Source organism: Rhamphochromis longiceps, linkage group LG9 (genome assembly GCF_057381845.1).
Source record: "Rhamphochromis longiceps isolate RC_006_pf linkage group LG9, R_longiceps_female_GT1.1, whole genome shotgun sequence".
NCBI classification, from domain to species: domain Eukaryota; kingdom Metazoa; phylum Chordata; class Actinopteri; order Cichliformes; family Cichlidae; genus Rhamphochromis; species Rhamphochromis longiceps.
The window spans coordinates 31287164-31310873 of NC_140565.1; the positions used below are offsets into that span (position 1 = coordinate 31287164).

Genomic DNA, 23710 nt, shown 5'->3' on the forward strand with positions numbered 1-23710 from the left:
ACTGTCTTTGTGTCTGTGTTTAGAAGCAGAGCGACACAGATGGATCCAGTTCTCAACCCTGTCATCACTGTGGTGGTGGGAAAGACTTTCGTTGTGACCTCTGTGGAAAAACTTTCAGTCACCAACACACCCTTAAAACACATCAACGTAGACACACTGGAGACAAACTGAAATACTGCAAAGAATGTGGGAGAAGCTTCCCCACATCAACTGAGTTAAAACAACATGAACTGATTCACAGTGGGGTTAAAAAGCACCTCTGTGATCAGTGTGGGTCATCCTTCACCACTGCATGTAAGCTTAAAAGACACAAACGAGTCCACACAGGAGAGAAACCATACAAGTGCAGACACTGTGACAGAAGCTTCTCAGATTCATGTAGTCGTAACAAGCATGAACGTACACACATGGAAGGAAACTACAGCTGTGACCAGTGTGACAAGAGCTTCAGGAATCTCAGTTCATACTCCACACACAAACGATCCCACGTTACTAATAAACTGTTTCACTGTTACCAATGTGCCAAAACATTCACCTCATTGTCTGCTCTGTGCAAACATCAGCGTGATCACTCAGGGCTGAAATCACTCCCATCACTGGATCACAGTGAATCTGCAGAGACAGAAAGATCCTCTGGTTTCAGTGTCAGACTCAAAAAGCTTGAGATCAGGCTCCACAGAGTTCAGATAGAATCATTTAAACTTGTGTTGAACTGAACTGGTTGCTGGGCTGAACTTCTACATAATACAGATTTACATGGGATCTTATTTTCTGTCGTTTTACTGAGTCAGTTTTGTCCTTTTTTCTCTGTCCTGCTTTTGCTCGTCTGTAAATAATTGAAACTCAGTCAAATAGTTCATTGTTCTCCAGCAAAACGTTTTGGAAACTCATGTTTAACCTTTAAAACTCTGACATGTTTTAGCACACAAGGCTTCATCGGGGAGTTCACTCATGATTGGACCATGAGAATAAAGGTTTTTAGTTCTTTCAAAGAGAGTCTTGGAGGTGTTTGATGTTTCTGTTTTTTCTGAAACCACCTGAAAGAAAAACCATTTTTCTCGCTTTATGTAGTGTGGAAGTTTTTAATGTTTCTTCATCTGTGATGTTCTTGAATGTGTTGACATGAAGATGGTACAAATAAACTGTCCTTTTAGCTTTAGCTCCTAATTTATTCATTATTTATGGATGTAGCACAGCAGCAGTTTCTTGATTAACACATGGAGGGCTCGGGATCTGATGGTAAATAATGTTTTGTGTCCTTGTACACATCATACAGCTCAGCTGTTCCACAGATGTCAGGTTTACACAGTGGGATGGTTTGTAAGAACGCAGCTCTCCTGTGGATAAATCCTTACTCTTAGCCTCAGGACCTCACACAGTCCCAGCAGGTTCGGTCAGAAGATTTATCCCTTTTTCATTTCTATATGATTCTTCTTGCTTCTAAACAAAGATGATTATGATGAGTCATTTATGAAAAAAGAAGCAAAAAACAATATTGTTTTATGAGGATTTTTATGGCAGATTTTGTGCATCAACATTTTTGTAAATGAAAATGTTAAAAGGATGCAAAGGAGGAGGAGGGCACAAGAACTCAGCACGTGATACTGACTGGAAGCAACACAGCTGCTGTTGACAAAGCAGCAGAGTCAGATATGAATGTGTATTGAATTCATCGTGTAAATATACCAGATTTATCCACATACGTCAGTTTTCACCCTTTTTTTTACTTTCAGTAAGTTTACTTTTAGTTTATTTTTACTTTCTGAAGACGCAGGAGAATCTGTTTCATCATGATTGAGCATTTCATTAATGTTACACCCCAATGTTTTCATTTGAACCCCAAGTGTCATTGTCTTTGAAAAAGCACAGAGTATAATGCATCTATTTTGCAAAAATAAATAATTACATAAGTGTTTCAACACTTTCAAAGAGGTACCCTGTTTTTCCTTCGTCGTATCGTACAAATAGAGATAATATAATTATCTGAGGAACAATTGTCAATAAGCAGAGAAGTTATTAAAATATTAATGCAAGACATGGAAGCAGGTGGTGTTGTTCCCAAATTAGGAACAATATTTTAAAATTACTTCACAATTCTTCTTGCACTTCAGATTGTTACAAACTATCAGAATGTAAAGAAAGTCAGAAAATGGACAACCTCAGCTTATAAAACTGCTATTTTTTACGGAGCCCCGCAGGGGACATGGGAGAAAAAAAATTAGGGAGGAAAAAAAAAAATTAGGGAGAAAAAAATAAAAATTAAGACGGACTTTTGCGAGCTCTCACAAAAGTATTGCGAGAGCTCGCAAAAGTTTTAGCCGCATTCTTCGGAGGCCGCCAGCTCGAAGCCGACCGGGAGGTCGAGGCACGATTTGCCGGGAAAGCGGTGTTCCTCCCGGCTGTAGTAGGTCTCGACCTCCCGTTAGCTTCGAGCTAGTGGGTGTCAGATCTCCAAAAACGTCGGAGCACTTTTGCAAATATGTGATGTCTTGTAAACCGAGCAGGTATCTGACGTTTACACAACTACATTCACGCCTCAAAATATCTTAAAAGTGTATTTTGTGACCCAGAAAGAGCAATATTACAACTAAGTAGCTGCCGCCATTGTTGGAATTCAACTTTCGCGAGAAAGTTTTGCGAGATCTCGCAATACTTTTGCGAGATCTCGCAAAAGTCCGTCTTAATTTTTTTTTTTTCTCCCTAATTTTTTTTTTCTCCCATGTCCCCTGGGGGGCTCCGTAATTTTTTAACCACAAACCACTGGATCAATTTCAAGGGTTTTGCACTTGATTTTTATTTTATCATAAAACACTGCAGAGATGCAAAGAAATAATCATTATAACAGTGTGCAACTGCTCCACATTATACTGTGTCCAAGCTTCAGACGTCTCTGAAGCGACACTTTAAGAAACTCCTGCATAACTTCGGGGTGCACAGTCCACATTTCACAGTGACAGCACAAAGACCCACACAGCTGGATTTGGATATTTAACATTCTTTCAGTAAAAATTAAATCCTGCATGAGTTCATGAATATCTGGCATTAATCATATGAAAGCCTCTGCTGTAGCACCCTGTCATCCATTCATCCAAGAGATGTAACCAAGATACTGCCTCTATTAGATAATTATTAGATAATCATTTTTGAAAAATAATCTTTAACATCAGATTAATTTCAGATTTTTAATGTCAGATTTTACACGGTCAGGTGTAGCTGAGTTTAACTCAGAAACTTAAACTTGAACTCAAAACGTATTTTAAATAAATTTCAAACGAGCCATCATGATAAAGGGAATGTGTGCAGTTTTGGTGCTCCGTAAGTTCTGTGCTGAACAGCATGGCTGACTCTTCGTATCTACTATTGCCTCCACAGTCTGAGTCCACACAGGTAATGAGCCATTATGACCAATTATGGAGTCCCCTGCCAGCTCATGCTTTTTTTGAGATTATGTCAAAAGGTTTCTTTTGCCCTTTTGCAAAGTGGGTAGTGGGTTTTTCCCATTCTATGCAAGGCCACCTGGGTTGACTGGAAGACTGTTTACTTAGCCTGGCAGGGCGAAGGACACTGTCTCAGCTGAAGTCTGGACATACACACACACACACACACACAGACATATACACACATGCAGATGTACACTCATCCCCCCTCCCCCTCCAAACGCCTTCAACACTTATTCCCTTCCGATGCTGACGGTGAATCAAGGAGACCAGCGCATAGGCTGCAGGCCCGGATGTACTGTCTACACTGACTGTCTCTCACCCTTTACCCACTCCTGTTGCTTGTCACGTGTTTCTTTGGTGTATTAAGAGTTTTTTCATGTGCAGAGGTGTTTTTTTTTCTGTTCTTAAACTGATCTCCCTGTTGAAGCTCAGTCTGGGGGGAGTTATTTTTTTCTCCTTATCCTTCCTCGTGTGGTGCATCTTCCATTGTTATACCTCTCTGACCTGTCTTCACCATGTGATGTTTTTGTGTAATGTATGTATGGTTGGAGGGTAAGATGGCGACGCCCTTGCAGGTCGGCAGCCATAACATGAAATTTCCCCTTGTGGGACTAATAAAGGTATATCAATCAATCAGTCAATCAATCAATCAACTAGGGAAGCAGATGCCATTTCGGTTGCCAAAGCAATATGTAAGAATATCATCCCAGAACACGGGATTCCGGAGACTATTTATAGTGATGATGGTCCACACGTTGTAAATGAAGTGATTGGATTAATGGCACAGCATCTAGGGATAACACTAAAACATCATTGTTCATATCAGCCACAGTGCAGGGTTGGTAGAGAGAACTAACGGCACAGTAAAGCTGTGAGCTTTGAGATTATATATGGTAGAGCATTTAGAGTTTTAGTCTTCTGTAGTAATGATAGAAACACAGAAGAGAGAGCACATTAGCAGATTGGATGCTCAAAATGTTTAAAAGTAAAAAAGTCATGAGAACAAATGATCTGCCAGATGATTCTGTTTCTCCTCAGGAGCAGAGTCTGAAGTCTGGAGATTGGATGTTGATAAGGCCATGGAGAGGAAGTGCTCCGTTCTTACTGCAGGTTTTCATAGAAAGTATCTCTGGGGACATCTCAGGCCCTCCAAGGTTTGGAGGCCTATCTCCACCCACCACCACTTCCCCTGCCGGTGGCGGACTCCCTCAGGTATCGGTGCGTTGGTGGTTCTTTGTGTCTGGGGATGGGCGTCCAGGTACACACCGGCTCACTCCTTGGCGGCCGCTTATCGAAACCTGGAGCCTGGGGCTCGCACGGGCCACTTCGGAGGTGGGGTGCCCCCGGCCTCTCGACCTGGGGCTCGGTCACTCAGGCACAGCTGGCTGCTGGCGGAGCTCACGGGCGCGTCACTGCAACTCCCCCTGGCTTCTGCTCCGCGGCTGCTGAGTGAGCCCTCATCCGGGACTCTCCTCAGCTCTTACTGGGACAGTGGCGCGGCTGCCCCTCTGTGGGTCTTCCTTGGTCTCTTGTGTTCTGGGGGCCTCTGGATGTCTGGAGTTTTGATCTCCTCCATACCTGCTTGATACCATAGAGGACAGGGCTGTGGCTCCCCACACTCCCTAGCAGATCATTACATGGAGAAACCTTTGGAATACAAGCATGCTGATCCACACAGGTGTACACACGGGTATTCACAGACGCGGACTACAGCTTTCTTGGCTGCTGCCTCAAAGCACACTGTGCGCTGTCTATCTTGCGTGCTGCACAATATTGTTTATTATTTAGTAACTATTGATATCTACTGCTAGCTAGTTTATTGTGATGGTGCTGTTTTTTTTTATTATGTTGCTCTTTGCTGTTTGCTTTCTCTTCTGTTTTTTTTTTGTCCATACAGGTGACCCAGGAGTTTTGTTTGTTTTTTGTTTTTTTTTTTGTTTTTTTTGTTTTTTTTCTCTCTTCCCCCCCTTCTCACCCTCTCTTCTCCCCTTTGGTTTTCTTTCTCTCCCTCTCTTTCTTTCATTCTTTCCCCCTGTCCTATCCCACAGTCATGTCTGTCTCGTTTGTAGCAACCGAAAATAAAATAAATTCATAATTATAATAAAGGTCAATCAAATGGACCAATATGGCAAGGCCATGATGATCCACTTGGTAAAATAAATCCGCTTGGCATCTTTCTTGGCCTCAAGACAACAATTCTGATGGCTATAGATCCAAACGGGACACAAAAAAAAGAAAAAAAAAAGTATAGAGAATAACAACCTCCCTCCTACTCTTACTCAGGGTCTCATAACACTTTTTCCAAAGCCAAACAAAGACTTACTTCTTATTGATAATTGGAGACCCATCTGTCTGCTCAATAATGACTATGAGATTATGGCTTTAGTACTTGCTAACAGAATTAAAGAGTTCTTGGACACAATTATCGATGAGACACAATCAGGCTTAATGAGAAATAGATACATTTCTCATAACATTAGACTGGTTTTGGATCTACTTGATTACTCTGATTTGGTATCTGACAATAGCTTCATTCTCTTCCTGGAGTTTTAAAAGGCCTTTGCAAGGGTGTAGATTTGGTTGTGGCATTGGTGGGGACGGATGATTCGACCATCGACCCCTGCCCCGTTTCTTATTTTTTCCTTTTTGTTTTTGCTTCTTGATAAAAAAAAAGGAGAAATATACTTGCCTACATATGCTATTCTACATGCTTTTAAACTGTTTAAAATTACAATTCATAGTTTTATATGTGAATTATATAATGTTAAATTACTATTAAACAAATGACTGACTAAGTATTTCAGGCTTTAGTTTACTTCAGCCAAATATCATATAAATCAGGTATCATACAAAAGTAAAAATAGCTTCAAATACAGTCATGACAATAAAAGAATATGACTTTAAGGACTTAACAACATTACTTCAGTTATAGTACACCAACATCTCTGACACATTAGCACTAAGGGAACACTGAAAGATCTGGTGGTTTTTGTCCATAAAACTACTCGTCTAAGATTACCACAAATTAAAAGATCTCTCAGCAACATTATGCAACATTTTAGGCACTACTGCCCTCTATCAGATAGGGGGCTGAGATGTTTTATTCTAAACATGAACTACTGTTACAGCAACAGACATGGACTACATGCCCCACACAACAAACACATGCCTGCTCCTCTCGTTAGCTGGAATGAACTGGTGGCATATTTGTTTTACATCTATACTCTCCAGTCTCTCCTGGTGGACATGGCATCACATTACTCATGGTTACATACAATTTCGACTGCTGTGGGCCAAGCCTAGCACCTACTTGCCAACCTTGAGACCTCAGAATTAGGGAGACATTCAAAGGGGCTTTGGGGGGGGGGGTGTATACATGTACATACAAAAAACTTGAATCTTACAGTGTTTATTTATCAGATAAAATAAGTTAAATGTCACCGTTATTATTGTCCGCGTCCACCTGAGAACCCGGCCTTTGTGGTCTAAGTGGGCCGGGTCCTCCGAAAGCCGGGTAGACCGGAAATGAGCGACTGTGAAATTGGACGGTCTAGCCTTCAGAATTACGTCACCTGCCGTCTGCTCCTTGCTGTCTAAAATATAACCGGACGCTGGCGTAGATGGTCGAATAAACTGCTGTTTTCACACAGCAGTTTATTCAGCTGTGTGAGAACCCTGGAGGAATTCTCCTGAGGGATTAATAAAGTTTTATTTAATCTAATTTAATCTAATAACTTTAATCTCAGCCAAAATCATTTACTCACCAACAAATAAAACACAGAAAAAGGCCAAACAATAACATGTTTAAGTTATTTGACGTTTACACAGCTACATTCTCGCCTGAAAATGTGTTAAAAGTTTATTTTGCGACCCAGAAAGAGTAATAAGAGTAATATTAAAACTAAGTAGCTGCAGTAATAGTAGCCATTGTTGGAAACTGGAATTGGCTGGGCCAGTCTGGGATATGGTTTTCAGTTTTGTTGTCCGGGTGGAAAATCGGGAGAATGGTCGCCCCGGGAGATTTTCGGGAGGGGCACTGAAATTCGGGATTCCCCGGAAAAATCGTGAGTGTTGGCATGTATGTCCTAGCATAGCCTGTAACGTTATTGTGACGGACACATTATATGAGTGAACTTGACTTTATGTGACTTACAGGTTTCTTTGAAAAACAATTTCTTATATCCAGGTTCTTCCTTTTTGCTGCCATCCTCCTCTGAGCCTCGCAGCGGAGGTTTGCAGCTGCTGAAACTAAACACAGCTCCCTGAAAGGCACAGCCAATCACATTGGCCATATTTGTCACATGACGTAGGACTCCGGTAGAGAACGTAATTTAACTCTTTCTGCTCCACTCACTGAATAAGACGCTGACAGATCGTTTTTACTTACTATCGGGTTTGTTTTTCTTTACTCGAAGAGATCAAATTATTGGTGGGGACAATTCAATAATCGCTGGATATTGGTGGGGACGCGTCCCTTCCGTCCATGCCAAATCTACGCCCTTGATCCAAAGACCAAAAGTCAAGATGCTCGTCAAACTTAAAAAAAAAAAAAAAGGTACATTCTAAATGAATCTTCAGACGTCACTAATCACGTGACTCTGGCCAAACGAATCAAGCCTCGACACAGTGCTTCTGAAGCAGCGTGTTGATTTTTCTGACACACGCACCGGAGCGTCAGCTTCAAGCGGACCATCGCTACCTCTCACATCTAAAGTAGTGATGGTGAGATGAAGCCTCATGATGAACTGAAGCTTTCCATCCAATTGGTCGACTCATGGTTCGAAGCATTGTGATGATTCATTTGCTCTACTGCGCCATCAAGTGGACAATTCAAGTGAAGCGGGCACTTTGATTATAATGATGTGTAAACCTTATGTACATCTGGATAATGACACAAACTAGTGTTTGGTGCTTCACTTTTTAATAAACTAAAAGAGAAATCAGATTATAGGATGTGTAGTGTTGTTTATTTATATTTTGGTGTTTATCATTTGTGATATTTATTACTGTGTGCATACTTTATTAGGAGAGACAAAATAAAAAAAAACATCTCTTCCTTGCTGGTTCCATCGAAGAAGAAATGCACAAGTAACTATGTAGCACGTACGTAATCCAATTCCACAACACGGTGTGATGGGGAATCAGCTGTTTTCCTGCCCATGTTATTTCGAATCTGGCGCGAACCGGTGAACCAGTCCCTGAATCAGTCACGTGGTACGGACTGCCCGCGAGGCCTCGAACGTCACTGCATACGTAATCAAAGCACGCCTCGATCCTCGATACGCGCTTCAGAAAAACGCCCCCGCGATTACCCGACGCATGATTCGAAGCTTCGACACACAGGACACATCACTAATCTAAAGGTAAGTGCCAAGGTAACTTTGAACTGAGTTCAGTCAATCTCGAGTTTTTCGAAGTTTTCTGAATGACGCTTTCTGTTGCTCTCTGTGAGAGGAGACCGTTAAAGGCGGGGCTCTCCAGAGTGTAGCAAAACAGGAAACAGCTGCTGGGTGTGTGTAACTGTGCAAACGAATAGTTTAGAAACAGGGACGTGCAGAGGGGGGGGGGCTAGAGGGGCTTGAGCACCCGCCCCTTTCCTGATGAGTGCCCAAAGTGCCCTTTTGTTGAGGCAACTTTTAAATTTTATTTATTTATTTATTTATTTATTTATTTATTTATTTATTTTATGTGTGTGTGTGCGTGTGGAGTCCTGTCTGTGCCCCTCAACAATAATATTTAACTATTAATCATAGTTTTGCTAAATAAAAGGATCTGGCTTGCATCAGTCACATGATCACATTTAACCAATGATCGCCCTCGACGGCAGAACGCGCTGGTTACGAGCCGGGAACGAGCTCACAAAGAGCACGCGCATTTTTTGCGGTCCGGAGCTGTAGGAGAAACACAAGTTAACTCAGAGACACAGACTGATGCGACAAAACCAGTAAGTAGGTGTACAGCGTACACTGTAGTGTGTAGCACCCAGGAGTATTAGCTTATTACGTACACGTTGGTAAGCTGTCTTGTTGCAACTGACTAACTGAAACAAACGAGCGTGCTGTGTGTGCAACAGCGCGACAAACATTACCTGTCCTTTTATTAACTCCACAAGTAGTGCTGGTCATAGCTGCTGGCTACCTGTGTAAGGCTGTCATGGGTCTGTAGCTCTGTCACCGTTTTAGGGAACATATTTAGTTTTAAAGTAAGTTTCTGGGCATTTCCTGCCTTTCTGGAGGGATTATATTTCACTAAAAAACGATCTAATATGAATGTCCACATAATAATTATTATAATTATAATATATTAAAAAACACACGCTGTATTTTAAAGAACATACATTAAGAAGCAGATTATATTAGATTTATATTTTAAATAAGACAAAAGTTGGATTTTACAGCAGTAAAATGATTGTATCTCTACAGTTTAAACATGTAATAAGCTTTGCCCTGCACAGAGTGGATAGTGAAACAAATGGAATCATCATAAATACATTATTTCATATTTATTACTTCCCCCTCCTCATTGCTTTATTATTGATCGTGGACTTCAGGAAGACCAGGAAACACTTGACCCCTGTTTCAATCCAGGGGGTCAGTGTTGACATTGTGGAGGACTATAAATACCTTGGAGTACACATTGACAATAAACTGGACTGGGCTAAAAACACCACAGCACTTTACAGGAAGGGCCAGAGTCGTCTCTATTTTTTGAGGCGACTGAGGTCCTTCAACATCTGCCAGAAAATGCTGAGGATTTTCTATGAGTCTGTGGTGGCCAGTGCGATCCTCTATGCTGTTGCATGCTGGGGGAGCAGGCTGAGGGTCGCAGATGCCAACAGACTTAATAAACTGATCCGTAAGGCCAGCAATGTTGTGGGGATGGAGCTGGACTCCCTCAAGGTGGTGTCGGAGAGGCGGATGCTGTCCAAGATAAAGACAATGTTGGATAACACCTCCCACCCACTCCATGACATGTTGGTCAGTCACAGGAGCTCGTTCAGTGAGAGACTGAGATTACCGAAAAGCACCACTGAACGACACAGGAAATCATTCCTGCCTGTGGCCATCTCCCTGTACAACGCATCCACTTAACACACTGTTTGCTGCTACAACTACACATGTTTCTTTTCCAAATATTTATTTATAAGTGACTTATGTATGTATGTATGTATATATATGTATATATTGTACTATTCTTAGTTAGCGTATTGTCTGTCTTGTCTTAATGTTGGTTTAAAATGGAGCACTGTAACAAAAAATAATTTCCCCCAGGGATCAATAAAGTATTCTGATTCTGATTCTGATTCTGATTGTAGCTCTAGTAATAAATAATAATGTAAGGATGCCCATAGTATATACAGTATTCTGAAGAAGGTCTAAAATGTCACTGTGTGTGCATGTGTGTGTTTTATTTAGCTGGATTTAAAAAAATATTACTCATGATATAACATTGTGCAGACATGGCTGGTAAGGACATGAGGAGGAAACAGTAGGAGCTGTATGAGGCTACTAAAGGCAGTGCTATAACATTTTTCTGTCATCATTTTATTACAGATTAAGTGCAAGAGTTGTTAGGTGTGGATAATTAGATTATAGTTTATTGCAATAGCAAGTTGTGCCTTGTTCTCAGATAGACAGCAAGTGGAGAGTGATATATGAAATGATGGGAAGGAAGGAAGAAGAGAAGCAAAGAGTGATTCACAGGCAGAGCCGAGTTTATGTCACAGTTTTTTGTTGCCTTATGGTTCCAAGCGCTGTCACCAATCTTTGCATTTTGTTATTATCTCATGACACTTGTTTAATCAGCTACCATCTCTCCTGTGGACTTTTTAATGTCTCAGATCAACACAGCCCTGCCCTTCCCATATTAGATTCTTGATGAATGTGTGTTGTTGTTATTCAGCATGGTTCAATGTGCCCCTTTTTAACTTTGAGCACCCGCCCCTTTAAACCTCTCTGCACGTCCCTGTTTAGAAACGTAAGTGAGCCACGAGTATAGAAAGGTTAAGTTCCGTGAGTTGTTTTTCTCACCACTGATCACGCGCTCAACACTACACATACTTGCATCACACGCAGGGCTGGACTGGTCCAAAAAATCGGCCCGAGCATTTTGACTAGAGACCGGCCCACCAAAAATGTGACGTCATTCAGGGGTAAAACCGCAAAGGATTCTGGGAACTTGTGGCAAGAGGTACTATCGCATGCAGGCTTTCAATTGAACTCAGTTACACAGCGATAAAAAGAAACACAAAAATGGCAAGAAGCTGTTGTATTATTAACTGCAATAGCCGGTGTTGTGCCAAAAACTGATTGCTCGTATTTGAATTGCTATAAGTAACTTGTTGAGCTATAATATGTGAAACATATGTCAAATGCATCCCTCATGGATGACATAAAGTCAGCTCTCCCATCTCCCGGTATAACCGATGGCCAGTCCAGCTATGATCACACGCGCGCTCTCAAGCATCAGTATTGTACAATTCTGGGCATCACGTGATTTGAGGGTGTTCCCATATAACACGTGTGTATGTGTATATTGGTGTGTCGGCCCACTGGGCATTTGAGTCTAATAACAGGCCTCAGTCTCTCCTGCTATACTGCTAAATTTTGTATCGGTGCTCAAACCTTTTGTGTTTGTTTCCAATAAGTTGCCCACCTCGGGAAGCAAAAATGTGTTCTTTTACTTGTCAGGTGAACATATGAGACACTTTGACTCTTCAGTGCAGTGTGGAGCCTAACAAAGATCTGTTTTGTGTCCCAGGTGATCAGCAGGAGGAGAAGAGTCTGACGGAGCAGCAGAGGAACATTTTCAGCTACTTGGACTCAGCTCAGCCACTACAGAGGAAACAATGAGCTCAACACAGAAGGTGACAGACAGAGCAGGGCGATATGACCGAAAATATTTATCACGATATACATTTGAAAATTTACGATAATGATATAACTGACGATATAATTGACACGAGACAAAATACTTTACAACTCCACAACTTTATTAAAAAGCCCATCAATGTATTTTCACTTAAACAAGCAGCTGTTTTTTATGTGTATTGAAGTTATAAAACAATTTAACAGTGCAAATGCAAATTCCTTGCTGACAATTTAACCAAAAGGCATTTCCAGTGGAAATTGGCCGACATTTGCTCCGAGGAATTTGCATTTGCACTGTTAATATTTTTGGTCATATCGCCCTGCTCTACGTTCATGTGTTACTGTTTAGGTTTAAATTGGTTTGATGTTTGCTGCCTTTTTCTTAATGTAAAAAGTCCTCAGGTTACAATCAGACATTTGTCTTCACTGAACCTGTTGGGTCTAAACTCAGACCCCGCTGTCTCCAGGACTTATTCCCGTGAAAGAAAAACAAGGCAACAGCGATCGATCGATTTACTTGCAAGTGAGGCCTCGTCGGTATCTCAGAAAGGCACTTAAAATGTCATTAGGCCCCCCCCCCCCGAACCTCGAGAAGCTGGGGAGGGGGACAAATAAATTCCTTTCACCACAGAGTTAAAACAATGTAGAGATGGTAGCATAAAAATGACAACATTTAACAATTCACTTTAACAGAGCCAAGCTGGTCATTTTACCAGCTCAGCTCTAATTCATATGACAGATAATATATGGTATAAACATCTAGATGTTGGGAAAGTGGTATTCTTGGATAGATTTTGATCTTTTGATTGATAAACTAAAATGTTATTGATTTTCATCAGCTGCTCTGTGCTTGATGAAAGGTTGCCTCACTTCTCTACTCAGTTTTCACTGACGATCTGCAATATGTCTTGGGTTTATCTTGGGTATGCCAAAGATTCCACCTTGTTTTATTCAACCAGTGACAACTCTGATTTGATCAGCGTGTCACAACAAAATTTGCTGAATGTGTTTGACTGGATAAGTAAAAACAACATGATTTTAAATGTATCTAAATCCAAATCTATGTTAATTAGAAGCAGATTAGTCAACAGCCCACAACTGAGTCTTTCCATAGCCAGTGTTAGAACACGTCACCCAGATGAAACTACTCGGCGTTACCATAAATCACCACCTTTCATGGTCTCAGCTAGGGCTGCCACGATTAGTCGACTAGTCACGATTAGGTCGACTATCAAAATCGTCGACGACTGATTTAATAGTCGACGCGTCGTTTGAAGCTTTGTAAGATCCCAAAAGCAGGAATAAGTAGCAGGATTTAAGAGTGTAATAACGGACTGAAACAGAAGATGGCAGCACTGCATGTACAAGGATGCCAGCTGCCGTTAAACCCCGAAGAAGAGGAAGCTCTGTCCCAGAATTCATAGCGCGGCCCAGCGCAGTTGTCAACAATGGCGGCAGCTAGTTAGTTTTAATATTACTCTTATTATTCTTTCTGGGTCACAAAATAAACGTTTAACATATTTTCAGGCGAGAATTTAGCTGTGTAAACCTCAAATATCTGCTCAGTTTATCAAGACACCACATATTTTCAAAAGCGCTCCGACGTTTTCAGAGACATCTGTTACCCACTAGCTCGATAGCTAGGCGGGGGCAAGGCTAACTAGAGCCGTGAGAACACCGGACTCCCGGCAAATCGTTTTCAAACCCACCGCCCTACTCAGGTTAAACATATACAAGTCACTTAGATAACTTAAAAATGTTATTGTTTGGCTTTTTTCAGTATTTTATTTGTTCCTGAGTAAATCAGCTGAGTTTATTAAACTCCACCGAAACAATCGGCACATTTAATTAAAATTCAATTAACTATCATCTTGTCTTTATTTTTAGTTAGCACAGACCTTAAACACTTAAAGCTGTAAGCTAATGATAGTTATATAAGAGCAGATGCTGCTGGTGCAATAAGCTGTACTTTTACGTTCAATGGATGATGATCTGATTAGTCGACTAATCGCAAAAATAATCGGTGACTAGTCGACTATCAAAATAATCGTTTGTGGCAGCCCTAGTCTCAGCACATCGACTCTGTTTTTAAGAAAACGAGACAAGGCATAGCTATGGCTATGAAATGCTCTTTCTGTATCACTTCTTCAATTATGAAAGATGTCATTAATGCACTAGTAATGTCTCATCTGGAGTTGCACCTTAGAACACACATGCATCAACACTACAATGAACGGCTGGAGGGAGGTTTGGAGTCTTCGCACACCCCCATTCTCTGCGGCCTGCTGGAGCGGGGGGGCTGGGAGGAGGAGTTGGCCGTCCGACTGCGGTCTGGAGTGTGGTCCCTGCTGCTGCGGAGTCGGGGCGGTCTGCCTCTCCCCACCGCAGGGAAAAGGGTAACAACACCTGGGTCTGGGTGCAGTTCCCCCCTCCAGGGGCAAGGGTATCTAGACCCGGTCGGTAGAGTACGCTTGGGGAGTGTGATCGTGTGTATGTCTCTTTATGTCTGTCTCCACGTTGGTTGAGTGTGGAGTGAGTGCATATGAGAGCATGAGGGTGGGAATGGATGTTTGTGTCTGTGTGTGCCTGTATGTCTGTGTCTATATGTCAGGTTGGGTATCAGACGCCACCTCTCTGGGGACATCTCAGGCCCTCCAAGGTTTGGAGGCCTATCTCCACCCACCACCACTTCCCCTGCCAGTGGCGGACTCCCTCAGGTGTCGGTGCGTTGGTGGTTCTTTGTGTCCGGGGATGGGCGTCCGGGTACACACCGGCTCACTCCTTGGCGGTCGCTTGTCGGGGCCTGGAGCCTGGGGCTCGCTCGGGCCACTTCGGAGGTGGGGTGCCCCCGGCCTCTCGGCCTGGGGCTCGGTCACTCAGGCACAGCTGGCTGCCGGCGGAGCTCACGGGCACGTCACTGCAACTCCCCCTGACTTCTGCTCCGCGGCTGCTGAGTGAGCCCTCATCTGGGACTCTCCTCAGCTCTTACTGGGACAGTGGCGCGGCTGCCCCTCTGTTGGTCTTCCTTGGTCTCTTGTGTTCTGGGGGCCTCTGGATGTCTGGAGTTTTGATCTCCTCCATACCTGCTTCATACCATAGAGGACAGGGCTGTGGCTCCCCACACTCCCTAGCAGATCGTTACATGGAGAAACCTTTGGAATGCAAGCATGCTGATCCACACAGGTGTACACATGGGTATTCACAGACGCGGACTACAGCTTTCTTGGCTGCTGCCTCAAAGCACATTGTGCGCTGTCTATCTTGCGTGCTGCACAATATCGTTTATTATTTAGTATCTACTGATATCTACTGCTAGCTAGTTTATTGTGATGGTGCTTTTTTTATTTTATTTATTAAGTTGCTCTTTGTTGTTTGCTTTCTCTTCTGTTTTTTTTTCTCCATACAGGTGATCCAGGTGTTTTGTTCTTTTTTGTTTGTTTTTTTTTTTCTTTCCCCCCCCCCCCCCCCCCCCCCCCCCCTTCTCACCGTCTCCTCTTCCCTTTGGTTTTCTTTCCCTCCCTCTCTTTCTTTCATTCTTTCTCCCTGGCCTATCCCACAGTCATGTCTGTCCCGTTTGTAGCAACTGAAAATAAAATAAATTCATAATTATAATAAAGGTCAATCAAATGGACCAATATGGCAAGGCCATGATGATCCACTTGGTAAAATAAATCCGCTTGGCATCTTTCTTGGCCTTAAGACAACAATTCTGATGGCTAAAAATCCAAACGGGACACACAAAAAAAAAAAAAAAATTATGAAAGATGTCATTAATGCACTAGTAATGTCTCATCTGGAGTATTGTTCAATCATTTGGTCAGCAGCTAATAAGACAGATCTTAACAGACTTTAGTTAGTCCAGAATAAGGCGTCCAGATTAGATGGCCATACTATACTAATTAAAAATGGACCGATCTTCGCCTCACAAAATGCGCTACTTGGCGGAACCCAGCTTTGCTTATCAGAGAAGTATGTGTCACTCGATAGAGCGGCTGTTGTCTGCGAGACCTGTCGGCGAACTGGTGGAGCATTTGGAGCCTCACTACATGCTTCCAAGCCGCTGCATTTTTAATCTTAATCTCTTCCATACTGAGGCGAAAAGGAAGTGATTTGTCCCGTACTTCAGCTAGAATGGGGGAAAAAAAGACTCTGGAGTTAGTCTGTGTCCTGCAGCTGCCTCTTCTTCTCTCATGTTTTCTAAGTAGCTGACAGCTGGTAACTGTGCAGGGGCGGCTCTAGCAAAGCTTTGCCAGGGGGCAGGTAGGGCATTAACAAGTAAAGGGAGGCACAAAAAATACTTTTCTTTGTTATTTCATTTAAAGGACTAACTTTTAATAAATAATTATCTGAATCTTACAACCAAAGTGGTCATCTGATTAAATGTATAGAAATCCATTACTGTATATGGTAACTATTAAGTCTAATTTACACCCTTGTAAGCTATAGTCCTTTTTCCTTTGGGAAGGTACCATCTGTGCAGTTTGCAATTCTGTTGAAGAAAGATGGTGAATCTATTTACCGTAATTGTCGGGCTACTACCTGCTACTTTTTGCACAAGCTTTGAACCCTGCGGCTTTTAGTCAGGTGCGGCTTTTCTAAGGATTGTCCATGATTTTTGTGATATCGTAAGATGATTTGTTTTGTTTCTTCTGCTTTTGTACGGCACTACGTTGCCTGGCGGAAGGATCGGGGTTCAAGAGTGGTATGTTGGTCACATGTCCATCCGCCAGGCAACGTAGTGCCGTAAGAAGTAGCGCGAAAAACAAACTTCAAAGTAGCGCTACGCCTTCAGCGGGAGGCGTGGATGATGAGCGGCGATAAACTTGCGAAAAGCAAGTTATGCCCAACTCCACCAGTGGATTCTGACAGCGTGGAAAAGTGTGAAAACATCCATGATCACCAACGGATTTCGAAGGGCTGGACTGCTGCATGATGGAGAGGAGGACACCGCCACGGCCCTTCAGAGGGTGTTCGACACTGACAACGAGGATTTGTTTGGTTTTGAAAGTGACAACGAAGGAGAGAAGCGGAGAGTGGATGATGAAACCATCATGAACCTGTTCGTTTCCGACACTGGAGAAGAGGACTTTGGTGGTTTTAGTGCGCAGGAAGAAGAGAAAGATGGTGAATGACTGACTTTTCTTCTTGTTAAAGCTAGAGCTGGGCGATATAAGATTTTTTCATATCACGATATGTTTTTTTCATTTCAGGCGATAACGATATATATCACGATATAAGCCAAATAACTATATTTGTAAGATTTAAATGTGCCGTTGCTCACAAGTAAAATGTGAAATAATCAGCAGCTTGTTTTTATTTAAATATTTATTTCCCATAATAAGTTCAACAGGGTAGATGTACTTAAGGAACATGAGACTTTTTCAGATAAATAAAGGCAAATATTGCAAACTACACAAAAGGCAGCCGCTAAAGCATTTAAGTTTCAAAATAGAACAAACGAAACAGACTAAATTGTCAATTCCACTTAGAAACAAAATATTAATTCTAAAAATAAATCCTAGTTTGTTTTACAGAAGAACAGACAAAACTGACTAACCTTTGTCAATATCAAATAAACTGAGAACTAAAAGGAAATTCTCAATCTCTCCTTGTTGTATAGCTTAGCTTTTCAAACAGTTTTAACAGTTACTTTAGTCTGACAAAAGCCGAATGACGAATTAGCGCTTCCAGTCAGAGACTGAGGCTACGTCCACACGTACACGGGTATTTTTGAAAACGGAGATTTTCCGTTTTCATTTTAAAAAATAATCCCGTCCACACATAAAGGCAGAAATGAAGGAAAACGCTGCTATGAACATGCCAAAGCAGCAGGTGGAGCTAGATTCCTAACCGTGCAGAAATGTTGGCCAATCAGAAGTCTAGAAGCCTCGGTGGGAAAAAGTAAACAAAGCTGGGGCATAGAAGCAGAACCGAGTCGTATGTGTGGAGGGACAGTAACTGTGTGTATATGTAAGCATTTAAACACTGCAGAGAGTAGAATTAACAGTAACAGTATTGTAGAAATTCATTTCACCGAAACAATAACGTGGCGCACAGTGTGACGCATGCACCAGTTTATTGTATTTCCAGACTTGCTTTCGGCACAATTTACAGTGCACGCTACTCTGTTTTTTGTCAGACTTGAAATAGCCGAAATACCTTCACACTACGGAACTTCTATGGCTCTTCCGTTTGACAATCTCTCCGGCATTGGAACCATCATCTGTTTTCTCCTCGGTAACCTTCGGTCACGCTCGGTTGATTTTTCTAGTCGGCACACTCATTTCCTCCATTACCCGCTGGCTCCATTACCCGCTGGCTGCTTCCCAAACAAACACACGTGCGGCTTGGCACTTGTGCTGTACGTAACAAGTCACGCGACGTGACGCTGCGGCTGTGATTGGTTCGGCTCTACGCTACTTAATTTGGATTGGCTGACTTTTTTTTTTCTTTTTTTTTTTAAGAGGACAAGAGCGGCGAGGTCTATCGCGATAGTTTAATTTCTCTATCGAGTAAAAGTTATATCGCGATACATATCGTTATCGTTCTATCGCCCAGCTCTAGTTAAAGCCGTGTCACTGCACCTGAGCCTAAAAGGTAGGCTGAATCGATGTTTCTGGTGTGCTGTAGGTTATTGTTATGTACTACATTTGTTACTCATTTATGAAGCACAGTACATGTTTCGTACTTGTAATTACCGCTACTTGTACATATACCTAAAAAGTTATGCAAATATGTACCATAACTTGTTTTTCAAAATATTAATAAAAGGGGTGTGATGAAAGATTTTTAATTTTGTGAATTATGTTTAGTTGTAGCTTCATTTAAAGGAAGAAGAGCTTGTGAATTGGAACCACCACAGGAAAAGAGAGTGAAGCCATATGTGTAGAAGAATGCGGTGACATACGATACTACCTCCTGTGTTAACAGACAAGTTAACAGTCTTTCTCTCCTTTTATGGAAATGTTTTTTGTATTCTGAACATGCCACTCCTACTTCCTTGAAAGCTCACTTGAAGTATAAATAAAGGATGCTCTGAAAGCCCTGGGCGGTTTTTCTGTGTCACATCTGTTGTACACACGTTGGCGTAGAGCAGATCAGACTGTGAGCGCCCATGCGCATGTAAAAATAGATATCTGAGATGTGAGTTTCTTTGCCTTCTAACAAATTTCTCCTCACAGGGTGTGTCTCCAAACAGCCATCTCTTTCCTGACAATTCCCTTTGTGCATATTCTCTTACATATGATAAGTCAACATTGAAACACCTGCGGCTTTTAGTCAGGTGCGGCTAATGTATGTGCGAAACAGGATTTTCCCCTGATTCTAGCTTGTGCGGCTAATATTCAGGTGCACATTGTAGTCCGGGAAATGTGGTAATTATTGTGGAAACATGATTGATTATTTCTGTGCATTTGATGTACACGTGCATTAAATTAAAGTTGATTATGTCGATTAAGCATCATGAGGGCGGGGGTGGTTCTAGGAGATTTTTGCTGGGAGTTGGCAACTCTATTAGTTAGGTTGTTTAATATTTCTGATGAGTACTCTTTATAATACTAGAATAGGAAGGATGGTGCAGGTTTAAGTTTATTAGATTGACGTGTGTTGCTGAACTATAAAATATTTGAATAGAATAGAATTCAACTTTATTGTCATTGCACATGCACAGGTACAGGGCAACGAAATGCAGTTTGCTTCCATCCAGAAGTGCTTTAGCCATGATATAGATATATTACAATATATATTAGCAATAGTATAGATATGTAAGTGTATTACAGAAATGGGTCTATTATGGTATGTTATAATGTACACGGTATGAAGTATGTTATGAATATGCTATAACTATAAGTATGTACAGGCTGTAGTGAGTACAAGCTATGAACAGGATATAAATATGAAAAACTATACAGAAATATGAGATATACAGCTATACAGAAATGGGAAATATGCAAGTTATAAACAGTTGTTGAATTAAAAATTATCGTATTTTACAGAATGATTATTTATACAGTGGTGCAGTTAAGATAAGTGAGATATGTGGATAATTTCTACAGAGGCTGTATAAAGTGCAAGTGGTTGTGAGTGGTGGTTCAGTCCATGTTATTATTGTGTGTTTGAGGGTACAGTTGTCCATTTTGTGTGTGTGTGTGTGTGTGTGTAGGTGGTTGTGGGTGTGTGTATGTTCAGTCCATGAGTTAACGTGGGTCAGATGTCAGGAGGCAGAGTTCAGGAGTCTGACAGCTGTGGGGAAGAAGCTGTTCCGGTTCCTGGTGGTCTTAGTCCGGAGGCTCCTGTAGCACCTCCCAGAGGGCAGGAGGGTGAAGAGTCAATGTGATGGGTGACTGGGCAGTTTTCACAACCCTCTGCAATGCAACCTCTGCCTTCCGGTCCGAGGCAGAGCAGTTCCCGTACCAGACTGTTATACAGTTGGTCAGGATGCTCTCAATGGTGCAGCGATAAAAGTTCACCAGGATGTCTGAGGACAGGTGGTTCTTCCTCAGAGTCCTCAAGAAGAAGAGGTGCTGGTGAGCCTTCTTGACCAGCTTGGAGCAGTTGGTCGTCCAGATGAGATCCTCGGAGATGTGGACTCCCAGAAACTTGAAGCTGCTCACACGCTCCACAGCCGTCCCCTTAATGTAGATGGGTGGATGTGGGTCAGCATTGCTCCTGTAGTCCACGATGAGCTCCTTGGTCTTCTCGGTGTTAAGCAGCAGGTTGTTTGTGTCGCACCACTCAGCCAGACCATCCACCTCCTCCCTGTAGACGGCCTCATCGTTGTCACTGATGAGGCCAATCACCGTGGTGTCATCTGCAAACTTAATGATGGTGTTAGAACCATCGGCAGGTCTGCAGTCGTGGGTGAACAGGGAGTAGAGGAAAGGGCTCATTTGGTATAACGGAATAGCTTTAGTGTCTTGTTTTTAAAACTTGAGTATGAACTTATACAAAATGTGTTACACGCCTTCGATGGGGTTTGTTTTTAAACTGTTTTTTTTAACAGAAAAGCAGAGACAGGAGACATCAGCTGCGTTCGGTCTGCAGGCTCTTCCTCGTCTGGTTTATTAACAGAATTTAACAACGTTCTTTTCTTTTCATTTAGACACACACATTTCTCTTTTAACATCACAAACATTCAATTAGGTCCATAGCTCAAACCCTTTTGGTTACCTTGCACTCTCACAAGAATAAACTTACAAAATAATAATTGTATATGAACGTCCTTATTTACAATAAATCTGTAACCAATTCTGCTGCTGTTCAGCATCAAAAACATTTCTGTGCAGCACCACTAACACTGCAATTAACTCATTCACTGCCAGCCATTTTCAAATCAGGCAACTCCCCACTGCCAGGGTTTTTCAATTGACGTCTATAGACGTCAATGGCAGTGAATGAGTTAACCCACTTATGTCGCCTTCATACTTTTCTTATACTTTAACAGATTCAAACAATATATTACATTTGTAACCAATAAACAAAAATATTCTTCCATTGCTCACAAACAGTTCACAATCATCCACAAACAGTATACATCAGACTATTTACATTTGACACATAAGAACTGGGTAGGTCCTAATCAACTGTAACTTCCAATAATGTCAGGATAAAAGAAGTGTCTTAAGAGCTGCGTTTGTCACAAAATAAAACAGGTAATAAGACCAGCTGCCTATTTAGACTACGAGTGAAATGGCAGCTGCCATTACAAATGGCGGTATAGTTAGCTTTCTCTCCATCGGTGAAAACACACTCTCTCACAACATTCGCAGTCTTTAAACTAAGACAGGAAAAAGGTTTCTTGCCTTTATATGTACATTGCGGTGAGCAAACTTAAACTACTAACCTGTTTTTTTTAACAGAAAAGCAGAGACAGGAGACATCAGTTGCGTTCGGTCTGCAGGCTCTTCCTCGTCTGAGGCAGAGACACGTTGCAACGGCCTATCGCACTCACCACTATCTCCCCCTTGTGGCAATGCCACGCAATTACATTGTCCATAACTCTAAATGAAAAGTGCAATACCACCATAAAATCAGGTCTTTTACATCAAAAACAATTCACAAAAAAATTACAATTGTGACCATACACTTGTGGGCGTCACAAATGCAGCAAGATATTTATTTAAAAAACAGTTTTATTGATTACAAAAAACGCTATATCGGATTCATATCGGTATCGGCAGATATCCATATGATATCGGAATTGGTATTGGACATTAAAAAGTGGCATCGTGCCATCTCTATATGTACATTGCGGTGAGCAATGTACATATGAAATGCATTATCAACTTTCTTGGCTTCCTGTACAGGCTAAAATATTCTATGGCTTACTTGTAGTTATAAAGAACGCAATTCTGTTAAACACGCCACATTTATTCTGCTCAGCTGCAGTATCCAGATGAAATACATAATGATATTATACGATTTTCAACAAACTGCAATTTAGTAAATCCTCGAGTTAAAAGTAACTTTTTGTAAAACTGTTATATTTAGAGCAACTTTTATGTGGAATATATTGCCTTTTAAAATTAGAGAATTAGTAACTATTCAAAACTTCAATGAACATTTAAAAGCTGATTTACAGAACTTTTAGTTGTTGCAATATTGTAAGAGATTTGTTTTTGAAATTTCTGTAATGTGCCTCAGTGTTGTTGTTGTTGTTGTTGTTGTTGTTGTTGTTGTTGTTGTTGTAGTTATTGATTGCTTATATTTTAATTGTGAAACCTCACTGTGGATGTAAGAGCCAAATTATGTGGATATTTTGAATCCACTTTATTGTATAATATTTTATGTGATTGTATTTGATGGAAGACGAGCAACATCTGTTGTGGAAGCTAATGGGGTTCTTTTTGAATAAACAAATAAACAAACATAGGATTTATTATCACTGAATAATTATGTATAGAACTATAAAAATTATAGAAATATGTGTTAGAAACAGCGTGTGTGTGTGTGTGTGTGTGTGTGTGTGTGTGTGTGTGTGTGTGTGTGTGTGTGTATACAATCAGGAGGGATGGGCTTGATTTTAGTGTTTTAACAGTCATGAATTATTTTTAACACCAGGTTGGATGTAATGTGTTAGAACTACCAGCAGGTGGGGATAAGAGACCTTTAAGGTGTTTGGTGCCACACTCCACCTTCAGGTTTAAAACTAGTGTTAACCCTTTACAGCCGATCGGAGCGGGCACGCTCGGTTTTGCGTAACTATTTTTAAATCCCAGTAGCTCTGCAACCACGTAAGCTAGCGCAATCATTTTTTTTGCATATGAAACTGGAGGAGTTGTACTTACTTCTTATGCCATCAGCTTGTCCTAGGTCACAGTTTCCTTCCACATATAGCTTTGCAAAAACTGCATAAAAATCACTTGCAGCAACAAAAACATGATATTCCAGAAACACGCTTCG

The 23710-nt window shown here is 41.5% G+C and overlaps 1 protein-coding gene and 1 long non-coding RNA gene across 6 annotated transcripts in view; one reads left to right on the top strand and one right to left on the bottom strand.

The window, feature by feature from the left end:
• LOC146662568 (uncharacterized) overlaps window positions 1-22211 on the bottom strand; it is a 73876-nt gene extending 51665 nt beyond the window's left edge. The window contains exon 1 of the long non-coding RNA XR_014913397.1: window positions 22152-22211. This is a non-coding gene — a long non-coding RNA (uncharacterized LOC146662568). The remainder of the gene's footprint in view (window positions 1-22151) is intronic.
• LOC146662573 (uncharacterized) overlaps window positions 1-23710 on the top strand; it is a 48655-nt gene that overhangs the window by 18426 nt on the left and 6519 nt on the right. For 2 of the 5 annotated variants that reach the window (XM_085419258.1, XM_085419256.1), the window contains one exon: window positions 24-1159. In XM_085419258.1, the coding sequence (XP_085275384.1) occupies window positions 24-716 (693 nt within the window). In that variant the 3' untranslated portion in view covers window positions 717-1159. Of the gene's footprint in view, window positions 1-23; window positions 1160-8668; window positions 8804-9191; window positions 9385-12200; window positions 12307-23710 lie in introns of those variants that run through there. The other 3 variants (XM_085419255.1, XM_085419257.1, XM_085419254.1) reach the window with 3 other exon arrangements.